At 50.7% G+C, this 19,218-nt stretch overlaps 1 protein-coding gene across 7 annotated transcripts in view; it reads left to right on the top strand.

Annotated features, from left to right (window-relative positions):
* The window catches only part of PACSIN2 (protein kinase C and casein kinase substrate in neurons 2), a 163,337-nt gene that overhangs the window by 118,183 nt on the left and 25,936 nt on the right, over positions 1 to 19,218 (top strand). For all 7 annotated transcript variants that reach the window (XM_078147774.1, XM_078147783.1, XM_020982800.2 and 4 more), the window contains one exon: positions 16,817 to 16,973. In XM_078147774.1, the coding sequence (XP_078003900.1) occupies positions 16,817 to 16,973 (157 nt within the window). The remainder of the gene's footprint in view (positions 1 to 16,816; positions 16,974 to 19,218) is intronic.

Below are 19,218 nucleotides of genomic sequence, written 5' to 3'. Positions count from 1 at the left end.
GTTCCAGGTGGTGAACAGGTTTGGAAGGAGGCAGTGGCAGGAGTATTGAGCCTAGAGACACGGTCAGAATGGCTAGAGTCTCAGCTCTGACACCAGCAGTGTGCCCTTGCGTGGGTTACCCCCTCCCTCTGCCTGTTTCTTCATTTGTGAGATAGCTGTAGGACCTGGACCCCTGAGCTCCCAGGGCACACAGGAGACAGTGGAAACAAACTTTCTTAGAAACTCTGAGGCAGTTTGCTAGGAAGGCACCTGCGAAATGTTGGCTCCGGGCAGAGCCCCGTGCTGAGGTCTGGAGAAGCCCAGATGCCCCGTGACATTGGTGCCCTGCTCGTTCTGGCTCCAGCAGTGCGCATGCGATTTGTCTCAAGAGACCACTTTTCTCTCAGCCCAGGACACATGAAGCCTGTAGGTACAGTCTTGCCTTGAGGGTACCTGTTTCTTGCAAGAATTCCACAATTTTAGCAAGTAATTTTCAAAAACCTGCCAAGATCTTGCATGAAAGGAACTATGAGGGACCAGGTTTGTCTGCCAACACCTCCAGAGTGCCAGTTTCCAAGAACTGATATAATATCACTATTTCAGGCACAGCAGAATTAATTCATAGTTGAATAAGGTAGCACATAAAGCTCGTGTGGAGATGTATCTTGCTTTCCCGTGGCTATGTGTGTGAGAGAGGAATCACTTCCTGGTGTGAGCGACTCCCAGCAGTATTGTTTAATATCTGCTCTGAGAAAACTGCAATGCTGGCAGTTCCTTAAAATATTAAATGTAAAAGTGTGTAGTGGGATATATCTTAGGCTGTCAATGCCTGAGGCAACAGGGTGGCGCAGTGGATAGAGTACCAGACCAGGAGTTGGAAAGACCTGAGTTCAAATCCATCCTCAAACACTTACTAGCAGTGTGACCCTGGACAAGTCACTTAACCTCATTCTGCCACAACTTCCTCATCTGTAAAATGGAGATACTAATGGTACCTGTGTCTCAGGGTTGTTGTGAAGGTAAAATGCGATCATATCTGCAAAGTGCTTAAAGTACCATGTGAAACGCTAGTTGTTATTACTTTTATTATTACCAGGAAGAGCATCAGACTTTCATCAAGGGGAGATTTGGGTTCGGATCCTGGCTGCCGTATTTGTTTGGTTTTGTTTAAGTACGTTACCTCCATGAGCCTTGGTTTCCTCATCTCTAAAGTAAGGATAATAGCACTGGCCATATTTGCCTCACAGAGTTTGGGGAACAGAGTGCTTTACAGACGTTCCGAGGCTGTGGGTGTGAAATACAGGAAAACGTTTCTGGTAGTGATTTGTTCCTATGGAAATAGACTGGATTTACCTGCATTTGACACTCAATGTTCTTTTTTGTTTGTTTGTTTTTGGAGAGGCAGTTGGGGTGAAGTGACTTACCCAGGGTCACACAGCTAGTAAGTGTTATGTGTCTGAGGCCGGATTTGAACTCAGGGCCTCCTGACTCCAGGGCTGGTGCTCTATCCACTGGGCCACCTAGCTGTCCCTACACTGAATGTTCTTAACCCCCTTAGGAGGAATTTTGGCCCCAGACTCTCCAGAGCAGCATTTGTGAATTCCAGATGCCGGTACTTTCTATCCCAAAGTGCTCAGTCAGTAAAGCTTAGAAAGTAGCAGCATAGGATCAGCAGAAGTCCTGGGCGGGCGGACAGAAGGGGAGACTGACTTTATGGGGTGTTAAGTGATTAACTCCTGCCAGATTGAGTTAAGGAGGAGCAGTGTCTGGGAGGCCTCAGAATCCCTGGGCAGAGCTGAGCCTCTGAGACTCCACAGGCTAAGAACTGGGTGCGTGAAGGCCTTTAGGGTTTTCTGTAAGCCGAGCATTCAGTAGCACAGGGATCTGGCCTGCTCCTTCTGGTGGTCACCCCCTTCATCAGTGAAACAGAAAGAGAGTGACCTACACCCAGTCCGCAAGGCCCTAGGAGGGATCTGGGGCCTCCCCCACAGGCTCCCTTCCATCGCGGAGCAGGGGGTAGTGGGAAGACCCGGGAACACCAGGATTCTGATGCTTCTGCTGAGACTCCTGGCTCAATGACCTTGGCAGGACTCTTTCCTTCTCTGGGCCTCAGTTAAAATAGGAGGGAGGTCACCCTTTTATAACGTGAGAACGCAGGGATGGTCTGCCCTGCCTTTCATGGGTCAGCCTGAGGAGTGACGTGATTGTGGAGCCATGGGGAATTAACCAGGCTCTCTGCAGAGTGCCTTTTCAGCTGTTCAGGCAGTTGTAGCCCTGCCCCTCTTTGAGGGGCATGCTGATGATGATCATTCCCGAGCAGCCCACCTCCCAGGTCTCCAGGGGGTCCAGTGGGTAGAGTACTGGACCCGGAGTCAGCCAAACCTGAGTTCAAATCTGGGACCCTGGGCAAGTCACTTCACCTCTGTTTGCCTCAGTTTATTTCTCTGCAAAATGAGGGTAATAATAGCACTGCCTCCCAGAGTTGTTTTGAGGCCCAAATGGGATCATATTTATAGAGTGCTTAGCCAAGCACCTGGTGGCCATAGGTGCTTAGTAGATACTTGTTTCCTCCTTTCTTCCCTCCAGTTTTGAACGGCTAGCTGTCGGCAAACCAGACTTGAAGCAGTCTCACCTCCCCGACAGGTGCTGTGAAGCTATTACCTAATTCTTAAGGGCCCTGGAAGCAATTCCGAGGTCACCCCGACCGTTCCAGTGTGTGTCAGGGGCTGATATAAAATTCCTGCTAGCGTCGGAGGCTCCATCTGTGGCCAAACAGAGCGTTTTAGTGTGTGGAAGTATTGCTCACCAGTGACGATGATAGGATTTTGTTTTTCTTTGGTCTGTTATAAAATTGGCAAAACAAACAAACAAAAAAGGACGGGGAGGGGCCGCTAGGTGGTGTAGTGCACAGGGCGCTGGGCCTCGAGTCAGGAAGACTCACCTTCCTGAGTTCAAATGTGGCCTCAAACACGAGCTGGGTGACCCTGTCTGCCTCCGTTTCCTTCTCTGTAAAATGAGCTGGAGAAGGAGATGGCCACCCACTGCAGTACCTCTGCCATATGGCAGAATGGGGTCGTGAGGAGTGAGAACAACTGAGCGTCAGCACCTGGGTGGTGAAGTGGAGTCCACAACCTTGTGGTCTTAAAACATTGATCACTGCATTTCATTCAAAGGGATTTCCTTTTGTCGTCCTGTGGATTTTAGGCATTTATAAACATGATTCTAAGAAAGGGCCTGTGAGTTTCACCACTAGATGACCAAAGGGGTTAGGGATGGGGGTGGCGGGTGTAGATGAGGAAGCCCTGAATGCCAACCCCACTCCCTCCCCCTGTAGAGTCAGCTTAAGTCCAGGCCCTGGAAAGAGAAGAGAAGCCTCCTCCCTTCCGTTCCACTCTTTCCATCCCGCCTGTTGCCTCAGCTCAGCCTCCTTATTTTGTGAACTCATGGGCTTAGGGAGTTCAAACTGAGTTTGCCTTTGAAACTTATCTATAGCAAATACAGTGAGCAGTTCAGTTCTTGGGTTTCTGCTGTCACTGGAGAAAATCTACCCTTTAAAGGTCCTTAGGATATTGGTCCTAGGAGTTTGAATGCTGGTCAAGGTCAGCTTCAGTAAGAAGCCTGAAAAACAATTTGTTCCTGTAAGCCAATCTTGGTTTTCAAGTTTGGGTCCATTGGAAAGAATCTTATTCAGAGTTGTAGGCGTCCCAGAGAACTCGAGGATATTTACAGCACAGCACAGCACATTATCTTAGAGTTGAGCCTCAACTGGTTTTTCAGAGGGTACCTCAATGGGGGAGAAATTAACCGAGAGCCCTTCGAAGCCAACTCTTCTTTGGACCTCAACTGGAGTTCAGACCAAGCTTCTTATAGGGAAAAGTTACATCAGAGTGTGGAGAGAGTCGTGAGCGGGCCCTACGTGTGTTGAGCGTGCTTCTCACTGTGTGGCTTAAAGCAGGGCAGAAAAGACATCTCTGACCTCTTCTCCCACCCCACCCACCTTCTCCAAGGGAGACTTTCATTCCTGCGAGGAGGGAAGGCAGGAGGTTGGAGCCGGAAGCCACGATTCTGCCCTCTTCAGAGAGAGGGCAGACTTCAGACCTGCCTCCGTAAAGATTGTTCGATTAGAGGATATGGTTGGGTTCCATCCACTTCTAATTGCTTTGTCATTTTTGGGCAGAGTTGGGGATTCCAAGCTGCACATCCAAAGCTCAGCCCTCTCCCAGCCAGTGCTAGGTCCACAGTGAGCACCCATAGTAAATAGCAACAAAAACCTATTTGTCCAAATTGCAGCAAAGCAGAAAATTAAAGGAGGCGCACATAGGACGCCTGGCGCTCCGCCACAGGGACTAGAAGAGAGTCCTGGGTCTCGTGCAAGGGGAAACTTCCCAGAGTCTCCAGAGTAGCGCACCAGGCATGTGGGCATGACAGGGACTGCTGGCTCCTTCCCAAAGCCTAAGTCTGTCTTCAGCACCCTGAAGTGCCGTTGGCCACCTCCGTCTTCTCACTTGATGCTGAAGCGACTTGACCGGAGAAGAGGGCTTGAGACATGAAGAGTCCCAGAAGGGAGCCTGGCCAAGGCTGGCACTCTCACCTCTCTCCGTCTCTGCCCTGCCTCACCCCTCGTGCCATCAGGGCCTTTTTACCTCCACCAGTAAGGAGAATCCAGTACCAATGGGCTTTGGGGCAGGGGTTGCAAGAGAGTCAGAAATCATTGTTAACAAGTAACAATCTCTGTGGCCTCTTAGACAAACAGATTAATGAGGCCTGCTTCCTTCCATGTTCTGACGGTTAAACAAAGCTACAGATTTAAACATTGCCCATCTACTGCCACTTTTTAAAAGATTTCTCAATGGGCTGATTGAGAGGGGGAGATTTGGGTGTCCCAGGCCCAAGGAATCCTTCTACAGATAGTTGCCGGATCACTTTGGAAAGCACAAACTCTCCTTTGGCTCATTGGAGGAATGTCAGAAAGCCTCTTAATACTGCCATTCCACGAGTCAGGTGAGGTTAGTGCGAACAGACGTCCATCAGCGAAACAGCCCTGAGAAACGGCATGACAAAATTTAATAGAAGAAAATGAAAAATTCTCTTGCCAGGCCCGTGACGTCGTGTATGCAAAAGTGCTTTGTGAAGCTGGGCAGCCAGAAGTAGTGAAAGTCTTAGCCTGACGATGAGATGAATAAATAACTTGTTAAGGAAGGTTGACTCAGTGAGTCCCCAAGACTGGTTCCTTGAAGTGCCTTCTGCTATAAACACGACAGCGGGTGTTTGCAGGCAGAAGAGTCTGTGCTTTGTGTTTTAGGCACAAGCCTGCCACAAGCACCTTTACTCATTCTAAACCTTTCTGCCCCAGTGGGCTACCACCCCATTCTGCTCTCGGTTTCTCTAACACAGGTGTGGGGGACCTGTGGCCTCGAGGCCTCATGTGGCCTCTAGTTCCTCACACCTGCTCTAACACGAGTCACTTGGTAGTTAAATGGACATTCTTGAAGAGTAGACAAAATTCAGTAGTCAGGATTGAGCAAGGGGACAGAGTTGAGAGAGCAGGTTAGGAACAATAGTAACTTAACACGTGGGCACACCCTGGGCAATCATTTTCTTTTTTAACAATTCTTTTTTTTTTTTTTGGTAACTTTTTAGGCGATTGGGGTTAAGTGACTTGCCCAGGGTCACACAGCTAGGCCAATCATTTTCCTAAAACATTCAGTCCCTCTTTGATCACTCCCCCCAAAGAGTCTCCTTCTGCTTGATCAAAGATGAACTCAGAAGATAATTAATTTAACTGATAAATACCTTATCTTTCTTCTTCGTCTCTTAAGCTACTGGTGTTTGGATACAGTTGGGCCTGGAGTCCAAAAGATCTGAGTTTAAATCCAACGTCTGACACTTGCTAGCTATGACCCTGAACAAGTAACTAACTTTTGCCTCAGTTTCTTCACCTATAAAATGGGGATAAAAATAGTGTCTACTTCCCAGAGTCACTATGAGGATCTAATCAGATAACAGTTGTATACAGTGCTTACTTAATACGGTGCCTGGCACATAGTAAGCACTATGTAAAGGTTAATTGCTTTATTATTATTATTATTATTATTATTATTATTATTATTAAAGGGGGAAGATAGGAAGAGAGACTCTGATGCGGTCCTTCAGATGCCTCGAGGTCCCCATTAGTGCTCAGTATAAGTAGCATTATAAGGCTGCTAGGTGGGGCAGTGGATAGAGTGCCAGGCCTGGTATCAGGAAGACTCATCCTCCTGAATTTAAATCTGGCCTCAGATGCTTATCATCTGTGTGATCCTAGGAAAGTCACTTCATTCGATTTGCCTCCGTTTCCTCGTCTGTAAAATGGGCTGGAGGATGAAATGGCAAACCGCTTCAGTATCTTTGCCCAGAAAACCCCGACCGGGGCCATGAAGAGTCAGACACAGCTGAACAACAGCATGCTGATTTTGCTGCCCAAGAGCGTGAAGGTAGTAGAGTTTGTGACTTGCCCAAGATCCTTATGTCAGACTTGAACCCAGGCTCTTTGACTCCAAGTATCGTTTTTGCATTGTGCCACATTTGTGTTTAAAGTATCGGTCACTGTGCTAAGTAGTAGCGAGTTTCCAGATGTGAGACCCGGATAGAGCTTTGGAGAAATCATCTGAGGGGCCAGTTACCCCCATTTTATAGATGAGCAAACTGAGGCAGACAACTTGGTCATGTAGTTAAAGCCAGGATTGAACTTCAGGCCCCCTGTCGCCAAGCCTTATGCTCTTTCTCCTTTCCGTAATTTATTTTTACTGGACTGGAAAATCAAGGGTATACTGTGGATAAATTTTTAATGAAGTCTTGAAAAGGCAGAGATGTAGGCTAGACAAGAGGATGGCTAGATGGCTTTGGGCCTGTAACTCAAAAGGCAGTACCCCAGGGATGAAAGTTTGGATGGGCTACTGAGCCAGTTTGCAGAAGACACCAAACCCAGAGGGAGGGGGACCTCACAGGCGAGAACATTGGGTTGAATGGAGTAGGGCCAACGTCAGTAGGGATGAATGTAAAGTCTTAGATACCAGAGTGAGAAATGGCCCTTCTGCCCTCTTTGGCCCATCTTGATACGTTCTGCACTGCCTTCCTCTTTGGAATCCCTACTCCCCTGAGTTATTGTCACTTGTGCCCTGCCCGGCCCTGGCTCGCTCCCACCCTGGCACCTGCACAGGTGCTGCTGAGCAAATGTAGAGAAATCACACAGCCTTTCTGCCTGGGTCCTCTACAGATTGGTCACGCAGCCTCACCTGGGCCCTTGTTGCTGCTCGGCGGTCCTCCTCTGCTTCCCTCATTCACTTACTCTCTCACTCTCCACAGTGGCTCTTCTAAACCTTCTCCCATGGTTCCTGTCCAGCTGAGAACCTTGAGAACCTCATATCTTACTGGAAAAAATGGAGGCCATTGGCCATGAGCTCCCTCTTCTTCCCTCTTCCTCCTATCCAGCTTGAGATACTGGAGCAGTTTGCCATTTCCTTCTCCAGCTCATTTTACAGATGAGGAAACTGAGGCAAATAGGGCTAAGTGACTTGTGCAGAATCACGCAGCTAGTATCTGAGGCTGGATTTGAACTCAGGAAGAGGCATCTTCCTGATTCCAGGTCCAGCACTCTCTCCACTGCACCACCTAGCTGCCCCATCCTTTTTTAAACAAATGAAGAAACTGAGGCATACAGAGGTAAAGTGACGTGTCAAGGATCACAGGACCAGTGTGAGGCAGAATCTGAGGCAGACTGAATTCCAGTCTACCTGACTCTGACCACTACACCACCTGGCTGCTACCAAAAATGTAAAGGAAGAAGCCTTCCCCACAGGAGCTTCTCATCACCTATCAATGGGAAGATTTCTGTAGATGGCCTTCTCAAGGATTTAGCTATAATGGACAGAAGAGGTGTGAGATGATAGTGGGGATGGAAGGGTTAAGTGAAGGAGTCAGCAGACAGCGAGAGATGGAAAACGAGTGAGAGCCGGGGTTACAGAGGGAGCAGTCCACTGAGGGGGACTGCTTGTACAGATGAAGGGGTCAGGCTCGGTAAGGAGTAAGGCCTCATCTTCATGTGGAACACGGGCGAAAGAAGAAAGAGGAGCAGAAGGTGCGCAAAGGTTGGGAGAGAGAGCGGTCTTCAGATCAGACACTGATCCCAGTATCTCTCCCAAGAAAAGCCCAAATGGGATCACGAAGAGTCGGAAGCAAATGAAACAAACAATAAGGATGATCGTAGTGCCCCCCGTCTGGGGTTATCGTGAGCATCCGAGGAGAAGGCATGCAAACATGGTCCTGCTCCATGGGGCACCCCCGAGGCTTGGCTCAGTGTCCAGCCACTAAACCGTTTCATCCAACCCCGTGAAGACTTCCCGGCGCCCCGTACAACTGCACACTGTTATTTTTTGTGTCTGGTTCTGGAGCACTTCCTGAATGGGGAACCGGAAGGGGCCCTCGGCTTCCTTGAGTCTTAGAGATGCAGAAGATGAGGTCCGCCAGGGGAAACAACAGCTCACCAGGGATGGGGCTTGGACCTCGGGCTTCTTCCTGCCGATCTGACGCCTGGATCCCCACCCACACACTGCCCCCGCCGGGAGGCCTTTACGGATTCTTCTCCCGGCCGACCTCTGTCACACCTTCTTCTGAGCCTCATTAGTAAACTTCTCACGCCGTATTCTGTCAGGGTTGTTTGTCTGGTCAGCCCGCACTTATTGAGCGCCTCATGTCATCCAGGCCCCGTATTGAGCACTGGGGTGTAAAGCAAGGTTCAGGAAAGCCCCTTCTCTCCAGGAGCTGAGGGCATAATGGGGGAGACGGCCGACCAGCCCCTCGGTGCTAACAGGCTTTGGGCAGGGTGCAGTGGAGGCACTGAGAAAAAGCAGTGGGCGTGAACAGGATCATGAAAGGCTTTCGGGAAAGAGCCATGGAAGCTGGAGATTAGAAAAGAGGAGAGAGAGGATGGTCAGCAGGAGGGACGCACAGCCGGGGAAGAGACACCGGAGCCGGGGCATGAAGTGGCTTCTGGGAGAAAGCTGGGAGATCAGCGGATCACGGAGAGTGTGGAGGAGAGGGAGAAAGGGGCGGGTCAGACGAGGAAGGGCTCTGAGTGGCAGCTGGGGATGCTCTGTTTGATCCGGGAGCCCATACGGAGCCGCTGGAGATGACACGGTCAGACCTGGATTTTAGGAAACTCCCTGCGACAGTTGGGTGGAGGGTAGAAGCGGGGAGAGCCTTGAGGCGGGCAGACCCTCCCCTCAGCAGCTATTGCCGTAGTTTGGGCATGAGGAGATGAGGCCCTGAACCTCATCAGTGCAGTGTCAGACGGGAGAAGGAAGTACGAGTGGGAGACGATGTGAAGGTCAGATCAGTAGGACTTGACAGCTGTTTGCGGGGGGGGGGGATGAGAGAGCATGAGGAGTTGGGGGGACGTGAAGGTTGCCAGGCTAAATGACTGTGAAGGTGCCCTTGGCAGTAATAGGGGAAGTGGGAAAAGGGGAGGGTTTGGGGAGAAAAGATAATGAGCTCGGTTTTAGACACTCTGAGTTTGAGATCTGTAGGGACGTACGGTTTGAGATGGCCGATAGTCACGTGACCAGAAGCCCAGAGAGAGGTTCGGGCTGGCAGGATAAAATCCTCGAGTCGCCAGCATGGAGATGATCATCATACCCATAGGAGCCTAGGAGAGCGCCCTGTGAAACAGTAAGGGGAGACTCTCTGAGTGAGTAAGAATGAGGCGATCTTTTCAGTTGACTTTGTAGGGCCTGTGGTTGATTTGGTAGTGCTGGGAGGGAGTGTGATTGGCAGAACCAGGAGGAGAGGGGTGGTTCACAGCCCCCACCCAGCGCCTGTGGCTCAGAATAGACTGGGAGGGTGAGCTTGAGAGGCCAGGAGGGCAGCTAATTAACAATGCTCTTAGAGCCTGCAGTGAGACGTGGGAACGCTGACAGGCTTTGGCCTCTGAGAAGGGGACAATGAGAGGCAGTCTCGGATTGCAATCTGAGGTTTCACTTGGCCCATCTCAGGGATTTCATGACTGGGGAGACTGTGAGGAGCTGGATCAGTTTCCTGAGACAGCTGCATCTCTGGAGAGTTGGAAGAAAGGGCTTTGACCGTTATCTCTCTGGGGTGGTTAAGATGAGGACCTGTCCGGAACAGGGAGGGAGACCTTGCTCTCCCGGGGTCTCTCTGGTTCCTTGGCTGCCCTCATCTCTGGGCCAGCCTGTCACACGTCCTTTGATCAGTCTCTGAGAGAAGGATACCTGTGTCAAGGCTAAGGAAGCCTCAGGCTGCCAAAGCTTGCTGGCGGGGTCCGTGCTTCTGTCACTCTCCAGGATGCAGTGACCAATGGGGCCATACTGTTCTTGAATAAGGTCAAGGCAAAACTTGCCCGGAGAGCCTGGGATGTGACCACAGGCAGGAGCACAGAGGGGATGTAGAATTCAGTTGGATTGTTTGTTTTTTAAAATAAAAACTATCCATGTCATTGGTTTTTACATCATCTTCATTTCCCAGTATATCCCTTCTTCCCTTCCCCTCCTAGAGAACCTGTTGCTAAAACAAGAAAAAACATTCCAACAGAATTAACCAAAATATTGAGAAAATCTGGCATTCTGTGCAGCGGTCCAGGCCCACAGCGCCCCACCTCTGGAAGTGCCTGCTCCAAGCTCTTCCTTGGGATCACACTCGGGGCTTGTAATTCCACACGGTTCAGTTTTCATCATTGTGTCGTTGTTCTGTCCGTGTCCATTGCTGTGGTCTTTGTGTGCATTGTCCTAGCTCTGCATCAGTTCAGGTAAGGATGTCTTGGCTTCTCTGCATTCACCATATTCATCATTCGAGTCAGAAAAACAATAATTTTATAAAAGATAATATTGAAGAGACAAAGGGCAGAAAAGAGAAAAGGAAGGAGAGGGAGGAAAGAAAGAAGGAAGGAAATTTGCCTTTTTTTTTTTTTATATCAAAACCAGGGAAGGAGAAATCCAAGAAAGAAAATTCAAGAACAATGTTATTAATGAATATCAGTTCAGAATTTTTTAATGAAATCTTGGCAAAAGGATTCCCCCAAATCCCCCAGACCATTCACTGTGAGAAAGCTGGCTTTACACCAGGAATGCAAGGATGTGTCAACATTAAAAAAGTAATCACCACTATCATATTAAAAACAAAAATGTCCTACGCCCTGTGCTCGCATCTGCACTTGACAAAATGGAATACTACAAAGACATTGTCTCTTAAAAAGGTGACGTTGGCTCGTTCTGCAGCCGGGACTCGTACAAGTGAACGCCTCCAGGTGGCTTTTTTCCTGGCTCTGGCGTGGGAGGGCAGCTTTGCCCATAGTCACCCAAGTCAGTGTTTTCTTTGAAAGGCCATCCCTGCAGGCCTGCGAAGACTTGGTGTGTTGTGAATGAGATGGAGATGGATTCCAAATAAATTCTGGAGGAAAGCCTGTGGTGTCTCAAATCATCCCAGCCATTTTGTGATCTAAAATTAAAACAAACTGGTATTTTGAAAAGGGAGGGAGGTGTTTTTTATTTTAAACTGCAAAGCTAATATACCGAGATGGTGAACTGTGAATAAAATGCCACATCTTAAAAGTTAGGGGTGAGTTCCCTGTTCCTTTTTTAGGTTGGATGCGTGTTGCAGCTGTCTCGAGTGACCTTTCCCATCCTGTTATTTCCTCTTGCATGTGGGTGCTGCCGTGCAGAGAAATCTTGGTGGTGTTTGTGGTTTCACTCGTCAGTGTGTCCTTATACTCAGTGGAAGCTGTGGGCAGTTTGTTCTCTGCTGCTCTGGGATTTTCTAGGCAAATTATCACATTGTCTTCAGATACGGTTATTTGTGCCTGCTCTTTGCCAGGGAAAGTGCCTTGAGTGGTCTTTTCTTGGCTAAGTGCTCCGTCAGATAATAATGGACAGAAGGCATCCCCCATTGTACAAAGAGTGGTCCCGTTCTGGGCTTCAGGCTTGCTCTCACAGATGAATAGAGAGATCCCTGTATGCTTACTTTGGGTTAAAGCTCAGTTAGGCATGGGGAGGGTGGTTTTTCAAGGTGGTATGCAGCATATTGAATACACATCCCTAAGTTTGGCTCTGGACAGCTCAGCTCTGCCTGTGCCGTCCTGGAAAAATCGGCTCAGATGCTTTCTTCAGTTTCGTCTTGCGATTCCCCTGCCCCATGCCCTGTGGCCCATGCCAGACAAACATTAGTTATTTGTGCCTGGTCCTAGCCTTTATTAACAGAGCTTCGGCTTCACAGGCAAGGACGGGCTAGCATCATTATGTCAGATCAGATGAGAGCTGGAAGGGAACTTCCCCAGAGGCCTTGAGTCCCAGGGAGGGGAAGGGAAGTGACTGAGGCAGGATTTGAATGCAGCTCCTCTGCCCATAAACACAGTTGGGGCTGTGTCTTGGCAGTAGTTCTCTTTGGACCTCATAGCACTGAGCCCCATGCAGGATTCGTGGCGGTCAGGTTGTTGCTGAATTTGATTCTCCCTCCCTGGAGATGGTTGAACAAAGGCCCGAGAACCCATTGGGCATTCAGCGAATTCAGTGGGGAGCAGTCAGTGGAGCAGGTGACCTCCGGTCCTCCAGCCTGACCAGCTGCTGCTGGACGTGGCAGGGCCTTCGGGGCTTCGGCCACATTTGTGAGGAGGCTCCTGGTGGTCACTGGAGGCCGTCCCCAGAACACTTGGACGTCCTACCACTCTCTGGCTTGGTCAGACACGGAGCTTCCCATGTGCCGGGCACTGTGCTAAGTGCTGGGGATACAGAGGCCAAAAAACACCATCCCTGGCCTCCAGGAGCCAGCATTCTGACGGGGAGGCAACATGTAAATAACCAGGCGCCTCTGGGACTGACTCAGAGGAGAGGAAGGGATTGCGGCCTCGGACGCCTCCTCCTGTCGGTGTTTCCTCCTCAGTTATGGGAGTGGATGGAGCCTCCTGCGTGGAACCTGATTCCCATCAATGAGATGCGTGAGGAAGGCTGCCGTTCTCCAGAGTTGGGGCAGCTGGGCTAGGTCAGGATGGGATGTGAGAGACGGTGGTCATTGGGAGAACCGAGGCTGGTTTGCTCTGCCCCTCCAGTCCCCAAGGGCAATGCTGTTGATCACCAAGTCCCACCACTTGCCCCGTGCCCACCATGCATGCTTGCATCATTCTGTTCAGGTTGTTGTCACCTCTCCCCTAGACCATTGGCAGAGCCTCCTTACTTGGGCTCTGGCCTCCACTCTCTTCTCTCTGGCTCATCTTTCCCACAGCTGCCAGAATAGTCTTCCCAGATGCCCAGGTCTGAGAAACCCTGGCCTCCCCTGCTCACAGACCTCTGGTCCCAATGGGAAGAGATGCACTTTGGGCCATCCCCAGACTGGCCGCAGCCTCTACTTCCAGGCCTCTTTCCCTCCCCTCCCCTTCATGCTGTGCTCCCGCCGAGCTGGGCTGCTCACTGACCCCTGAACTTCACCCACTGGGAGGCTTACTTCTGTGCATCCCCCAAAGCCGCCCTGCCCTGCCCCAGGGCCACCCTCAGAACCACCCTCTCTTTCAGACTCTCCCTCACCCTCCACGTCCACTCACTTGCCAGAGCTTGTCAGTTCTGCTTCTCTGGCCTGCTGGAATCTCTCCCCTTCTTTCTCCTGCCACAGAATCCCCCCCCCCGGTTCTCTCCTTGACCACCATCCCTGGATTCTTAGAGCAGATTCCTAGCTGCTTTTCTGGATCCCATGGGCTTCTTTCTGCAGTCTGTTTTCCACCCACTTGTAGACATAATCTTCCTGAAGCACAGGCCTGACTGTGTCAGTCTCCCGCTCAGTACCCTCCTCTGGCTCCCCATTGCCCTCTCACCCTGGCATTGAGAGCCCTGGGCAGTTTCCTGCAGTCTCCCTTTCCAGACTGATGGACTGTCTGGTCCCTCATGCAGCCTGTACCCCGGTTCTGGCCATATGTACAATTGGATATGCAGTCCACCCCTGCCCCTCTCCAACTCTTGAGTCCGCGCACTTCAGCTCAGGTGCCCCCCCTCCCCGAGGGAGGCCCCCAGGCGGCTACTGATGCTCCCTTCTCACTCTGACTCCCTGGGCGTTCCATGCCTGCTCACACGTTGTGGCCACATCCCGTTTACTTACCTAATGGAAGGAAGCTCACTGAAGGCAGGTGATGTTCGTCTTGTGGTCGCTGACAGCCTTACTGCCTAGCTAGAGCCAGGAACACTGTGGCTGGAGTGCTGCCTCAGCCCGGGCAGATCACTGGGGCTCCCCGAGCCAAGGGTGTCTCAAGCGTCCGGGTCCCTACCCCAGAGCCTGTCCCCACGCCTTGGGGGGAGCAGATGGCAGCCGAACTGAACTGCTCAGATTGGGTTTTGTCTGGATTTCTCCATTGCTCCGCCGCTGCTGGCCTGCCCACACTGTGCCTCCACTCTAGAGTGTAGCTCCCTTCGGGCAGACATGGGGCCCATTCCGCAGGGCATGTGTAGGAGGCACTCACTCTGGATTCATGAGATTGAATTAATCCTGGACTGTTTGCTGTTCCCCAAGATCATTCCTTCAGGACACTCACCCCCCCCACACACACACACTCACACTCTGTTGCTAACATCAGGGCACTGCTCATTTGTCATCTTCTTGGGGGAGCTTGCCCTGCCTGCCCCTGAGAAGGGAGTCTCTTTCCTCCTTCACTTTGTCTCCATCTCTCCTCCAGTCTGAATAGTCAAACCATATTGTCTCATATTTATTCAGGGTTTGAGGTTTTTAAGTATGTTCCTTGAAGACGGTAGTGCAAATATTATTGTGCCCATTTTACAGATAAGAAGATGGGCTCAGTGAGGGCCAGGAGGCATCCGAGCTGACTGGTGGATCCCAGGTGTTGGGCTGGAGCTCATTGCACCAGGCTTGGCGTTTGGCGCCATGACGACGTCAGCTGGGATTTGTATAGCATTTTGTAGGGTTTGCAAAGTGCTCCACATCTGGTATCTCACTGGATTTTATTGACCGTGCCGAGACTTTTTTTTTTTTTGCTTTTTGGTGAGGTACTTGGAGTTAAGTGAGTTGCCCAGGGTCACACAGCTAGTAAGTGTCAAGTGTGTAGTCTGAGGCTGCATTTGAACTCAGGTCCTCCTGACTCCAGGGCCGGTGCTCTCTCCACTACGCCACCTACTCGCCCCTGTGTGCCAAGACTTTTTGGGATAATACTCAGGCCTGGGATAGTGTCTGGTCCTTTACTTTTGGGAGATTTTAGCATTTAGAACTAGAAGCAACCTGTCTGTGCTTCTTAAACTGTGTGTGGGTCGTGACCCAGAGTTTAAGAAGTGCTCAAGGGGTCACAGGTGGAAAAAGTTTAAGAAGCCGGGTAGATCCTAGTTCTATCATCTTTGTTTTATAGATGAGGAAATTAAGGGAAAGAAATCTGCAGGAAATTAAACTCAGGTGTTCTGACTGCGCGTGCCACTGCTCTGTCCACTCTGTCTTGCTTATGGTTTCTGTCCAGTTGAACAGAGGCTGTTCCTTGTGAGTGATTCAGTGCATCAACGTAGGCAGAGTGCTAGGAGATCAGACAAGGAAGGGGGCCCTGCCCACAGGCATCGGGAGCTTTGCAGAGGCTCCTCTCGGCTCCTGCTTAGGACCCTTCAACAACCAGCTCAGCCCATCCCACCCACATAGCGATAGGGCGAGTTTGTCAAAATGACAGCAGTGCCCTTTCTAGAGAAAGAAAATGTGATGTTGCCTTCCAGGCAGTGGTGGAAATGCCGTCTGTGCCTCCTTGACAGGGGCTGATGCTTTGTCTGAGTGGAAGCTGCCAGGTAGCTCAGCCCGCACAGGGAACTGCATGGGGGGCTTCCCGTCCCACTCCTGGTCATGGAAGAGGAGCTGTGTTACCCCCTGCCCTCTGCCGTCCTGCCCTGTCAGAGCCCTGGGGCTCCCCCAACTTGGTTCTCCCCCCATGGTGCTCCAGTGACACAGAGATCTTTTTTTTTTTAATTAATTTATTTTTAGACTTCAACAATCATTTCCATACACTTTTGAGTTACAAATTTTCTCCCCCTTCCTCCTCACTTCCCTCCCCAAGACGGCGCACAATCTGACATATACATTCCTACTAAACATATTTTCACATTAGTCATGTTGTAAAGAAGAATTAGAACCAATAGGAGGAACCACAAGAAAGAAGAAACAAAATAACAGGAAAAAAAGAGCAAATAGTATGTTTCCATCTGCGTTCAAACTCCATAGTTCTTTCTTTGGGTGTAGATAGCATATTCCATCACGAGGCCTCTGGAGATGTCTTAGATCCTTGCATTGCTGAGAAGGACTAAGTCTATCAACGTTAATCATCTTACAGCGTGGCTGTTACTGTGTACAACGTTCTCCTGGTTCTGCTCATTTCACTCAGCATCAGTCCATACAAGTCTTTCCAGGTTTTTCTGGAGTCTGCTTGCTCATCATTTCTTATAGCACAATAGTGTTTCATTACATTCATATACCACAACTTGCTCTGCCATTCCCCAGTTGATGGGCATCCTCTCAATTTCCAATTCTTTGCCACCACAAAAAGAGCTGCTATGAATATTTTTGTGCCTGTGGGTCCTTTTCCCACCTGTATGATCTCTTTGGGATACAGCCCTACAAGTGCTGTTACTGGATCAAAGGGTATGCACATTTTTATAGCCCTTTGGGCATGGTTCCAAATTGCTCTCCAGTATGGTTGGATCATTTCACAACTCCACCAACAATGCATCAGTGTTCCAATTTTCCCACATCATCTTCAGCATTTATCATTTTCCTGTTTTGTCATGTTGGCCAGTCTGATAGATGGTGACAACAGATCTTGCCTTCTTTTTAGGTTGGAAACTATAAAAGAACAGTCAAGAGGATTGATGATGGCCACCGACTGTGCAATGACCTCATGAACTGTGTCCACGAGCGGGCGCGCATTGAGAAGGCCTATGCCCAGCAGCTCACAGAGTGGGCCAGGCGATGGAAGCAGCTTGTGGAGAAGGGTAAGAGCGCTCTTTCCCTGATGCCTGGGCCTTGGCTCGAGCAAGGGAGCAGGGCTCATCTGGTTCCTGCTCACGTGTGCTGGGGGGCTGCCGGGCTTATGTCAGCTCTCTCCACAGACAGGCAGGCCGCGAGGTCAGGGGGCTCCTAGCCCTGACTCTGCCACTCACTGGCCAGCTCAAGTCCCTTCACTTTCCTCATCTGTAAAATGAGCAGCTGGATGAGATCCTTTTTAAAGGATCTCCTCAGAGGGGAAAGAAGAAAAGGGATCGTGTAAATAACCAGCTTCCAGAGTGAGCCTGGCAGCTCACTGGGAGCGCATGCCTCTTGTCCCTTCCCCAAATCAGCTTGCTACAATGCTCGGGGTGGAGCCAGACCTGGTTATAGGGAGGTTCCTCAAGGGAAATGCCAAACACCAGTGAAAGCACACACCCAGGCTTTCTGCCTCTTTTTCCCAGTTCTTTCCAGCTCTGAAAAACAGAGGGTCGCATGCGAGATCTTAGTGGGGAAGGGGGAATGTCAGGCCCTCTAGTCCCACCGTTTTTGCAGATGAATGATCAGAAGTATGCAGCACTGGGGCGTCAGAGCATTGAGGCCCTCTGACTGCAGAGCTCTGCCCATTCTTTCCAGGAGGGGTCAAGATCAAGCTGGGACTTGAACCCTGCTCGTCTCTCTCCTCCAAGTCAGGCGTTCCCATGTCCAGGATGCCTGGAACCGTGTGATCTCTGCAGGAGCCAGGCAGTGTGAGTGCAGGCCCTGGCTGAGATGGCTCAGAGCCTGATCCTGGGAATCTCTGTGGCTCCTGCCCCACGTACTTGGGTTGACTCCTTACTTGCCAGCCACGGCTCCCAATAGCACGGAAAAGTTGTGGGGTTCCCTCTCCTAAAGCCTCATTTCTGGAGAAGTGGGCTAAAGCCGCTCCCTGGTGTGGGAAGTTTCTAGCAAATAAGTGGTCAAGAGCCTCCATTCATTTTGTAAAACTAGCTCCAAAGCGTCCCAGGTAAGTCTCAGTGGGCACCTCCAGCCTGCCATCGCCTTCTCACTTGGGGAGTGCGGTGGCCGTGGCAATAGGTGTTTGTTACATGCGCATGAGGTGCCTGTGATTTAGGAGAGCCTGAGCTCTGTGACCTTGGACACCCCCGGCCCCTCCCTGGGCATGGGCCAGGCATGTTCTAGGTTCCCTCTCCTAACATTCGGTGCTGCTGGAATCAGGGCAGGGTCTCTCTGGAGGGGTCTGTGCCCACTGCCAGGCAGAAACAGCTTGCCACATTTTGGAAGGAGGGGTCCAACTTGGGTTTTTCTTTCCTTTTCTTATGAGTCAGGTTAGTCCCAGAGAAGTTAAGTGACAGGATTTGTAACCAGAGGAACCTAGAGAACCCCTGGTCCAGTCCCCCCAAGAGGAAGGGTCTGACTGGCCACTCTGCAGGTAAGGAACAGAGCCAGCGTTGGAACCCGGGTCTTCGGGCTCTAAACCCTGTGTTCTCATATAGCCAAGGGCCCTCTTGGAGAGAAGGGTGGTAGAACTCCAGGCCGTGAAGCAAAGTAAAAGATGGGTGTGGCCCTGCAGAAAGGGTAGAAGGACCCCTACCACAGCATGGCACCATGCCACAGCTGGAGGAAGGAACAAGCACGACGTGTGCCAGGAGCAGGAGAGAGGCCCAGGTTGTCGGGAGTAGCCCTGGCCACTGTCAGGGAGTGACCCTTGCTCTGTGCAGAACCTTGCTCTAAGCAGTGCAGGTGACTGGGCCTCAGCCCTGCTCTAGGGTAGCCATGGACCAGGTAGGACAGAGCTGGCCCAAGAAGGGCTCCAGGAAGGGAAAGGGGGTCAGAACCAGGCCATAGGAGGGAGGAGCACTTGAAGGTACCTGGAAAGTTGCACCTGCAGAAGAAGAAGGAGGAAAACCTCATGTGTTGGCTACTGATGCATTAAGGGCTGTTCTGGGGCACGACGACCCCTGGGCCGAAGTGGAGAGGAAGCAGATCTCAGCTGGGCGCGAGAAGGAAGGGCCTACCTCAGCTCCTGGAATGCTCCCGCCTTGACACTGGCCTGCCTTCAGGAGGTGGGGACACTAATACATTTTGCTGTTTTTAACAAGGAAAACTATCCAGAGAGGCAAAGAAATAATGAAGGGAACTTCTTTGTCGTGGGCATGCTCTTCCCTTGGCCTAGCCCTGTACTGCCAGCCGTCTCCCGCCCCCTCATCTTCTCTACTGTGTCTGTTGAAGGCTAACTTCACACTTAGTAGT

This window comes from Phascolarctos cinereus, unplaced genomic scaffold (assembly GCF_003287225.1).
Source record: "Phascolarctos cinereus isolate Bilbo 61053 unplaced genomic scaffold, phaCin_HiC Scaffold_1;HRSCAF=81, whole genome shotgun sequence".
In the NCBI taxonomy this organism is placed as follows: Eukaryota; Metazoa; Chordata; class Mammalia; order Diprotodontia; family Phascolarctidae; genus Phascolarctos; species Phascolarctos cinereus.
Note: the sequence above shows the minus strand (reverse complement) of the source record. Positions and strands in the feature narration are given on the sequence as shown.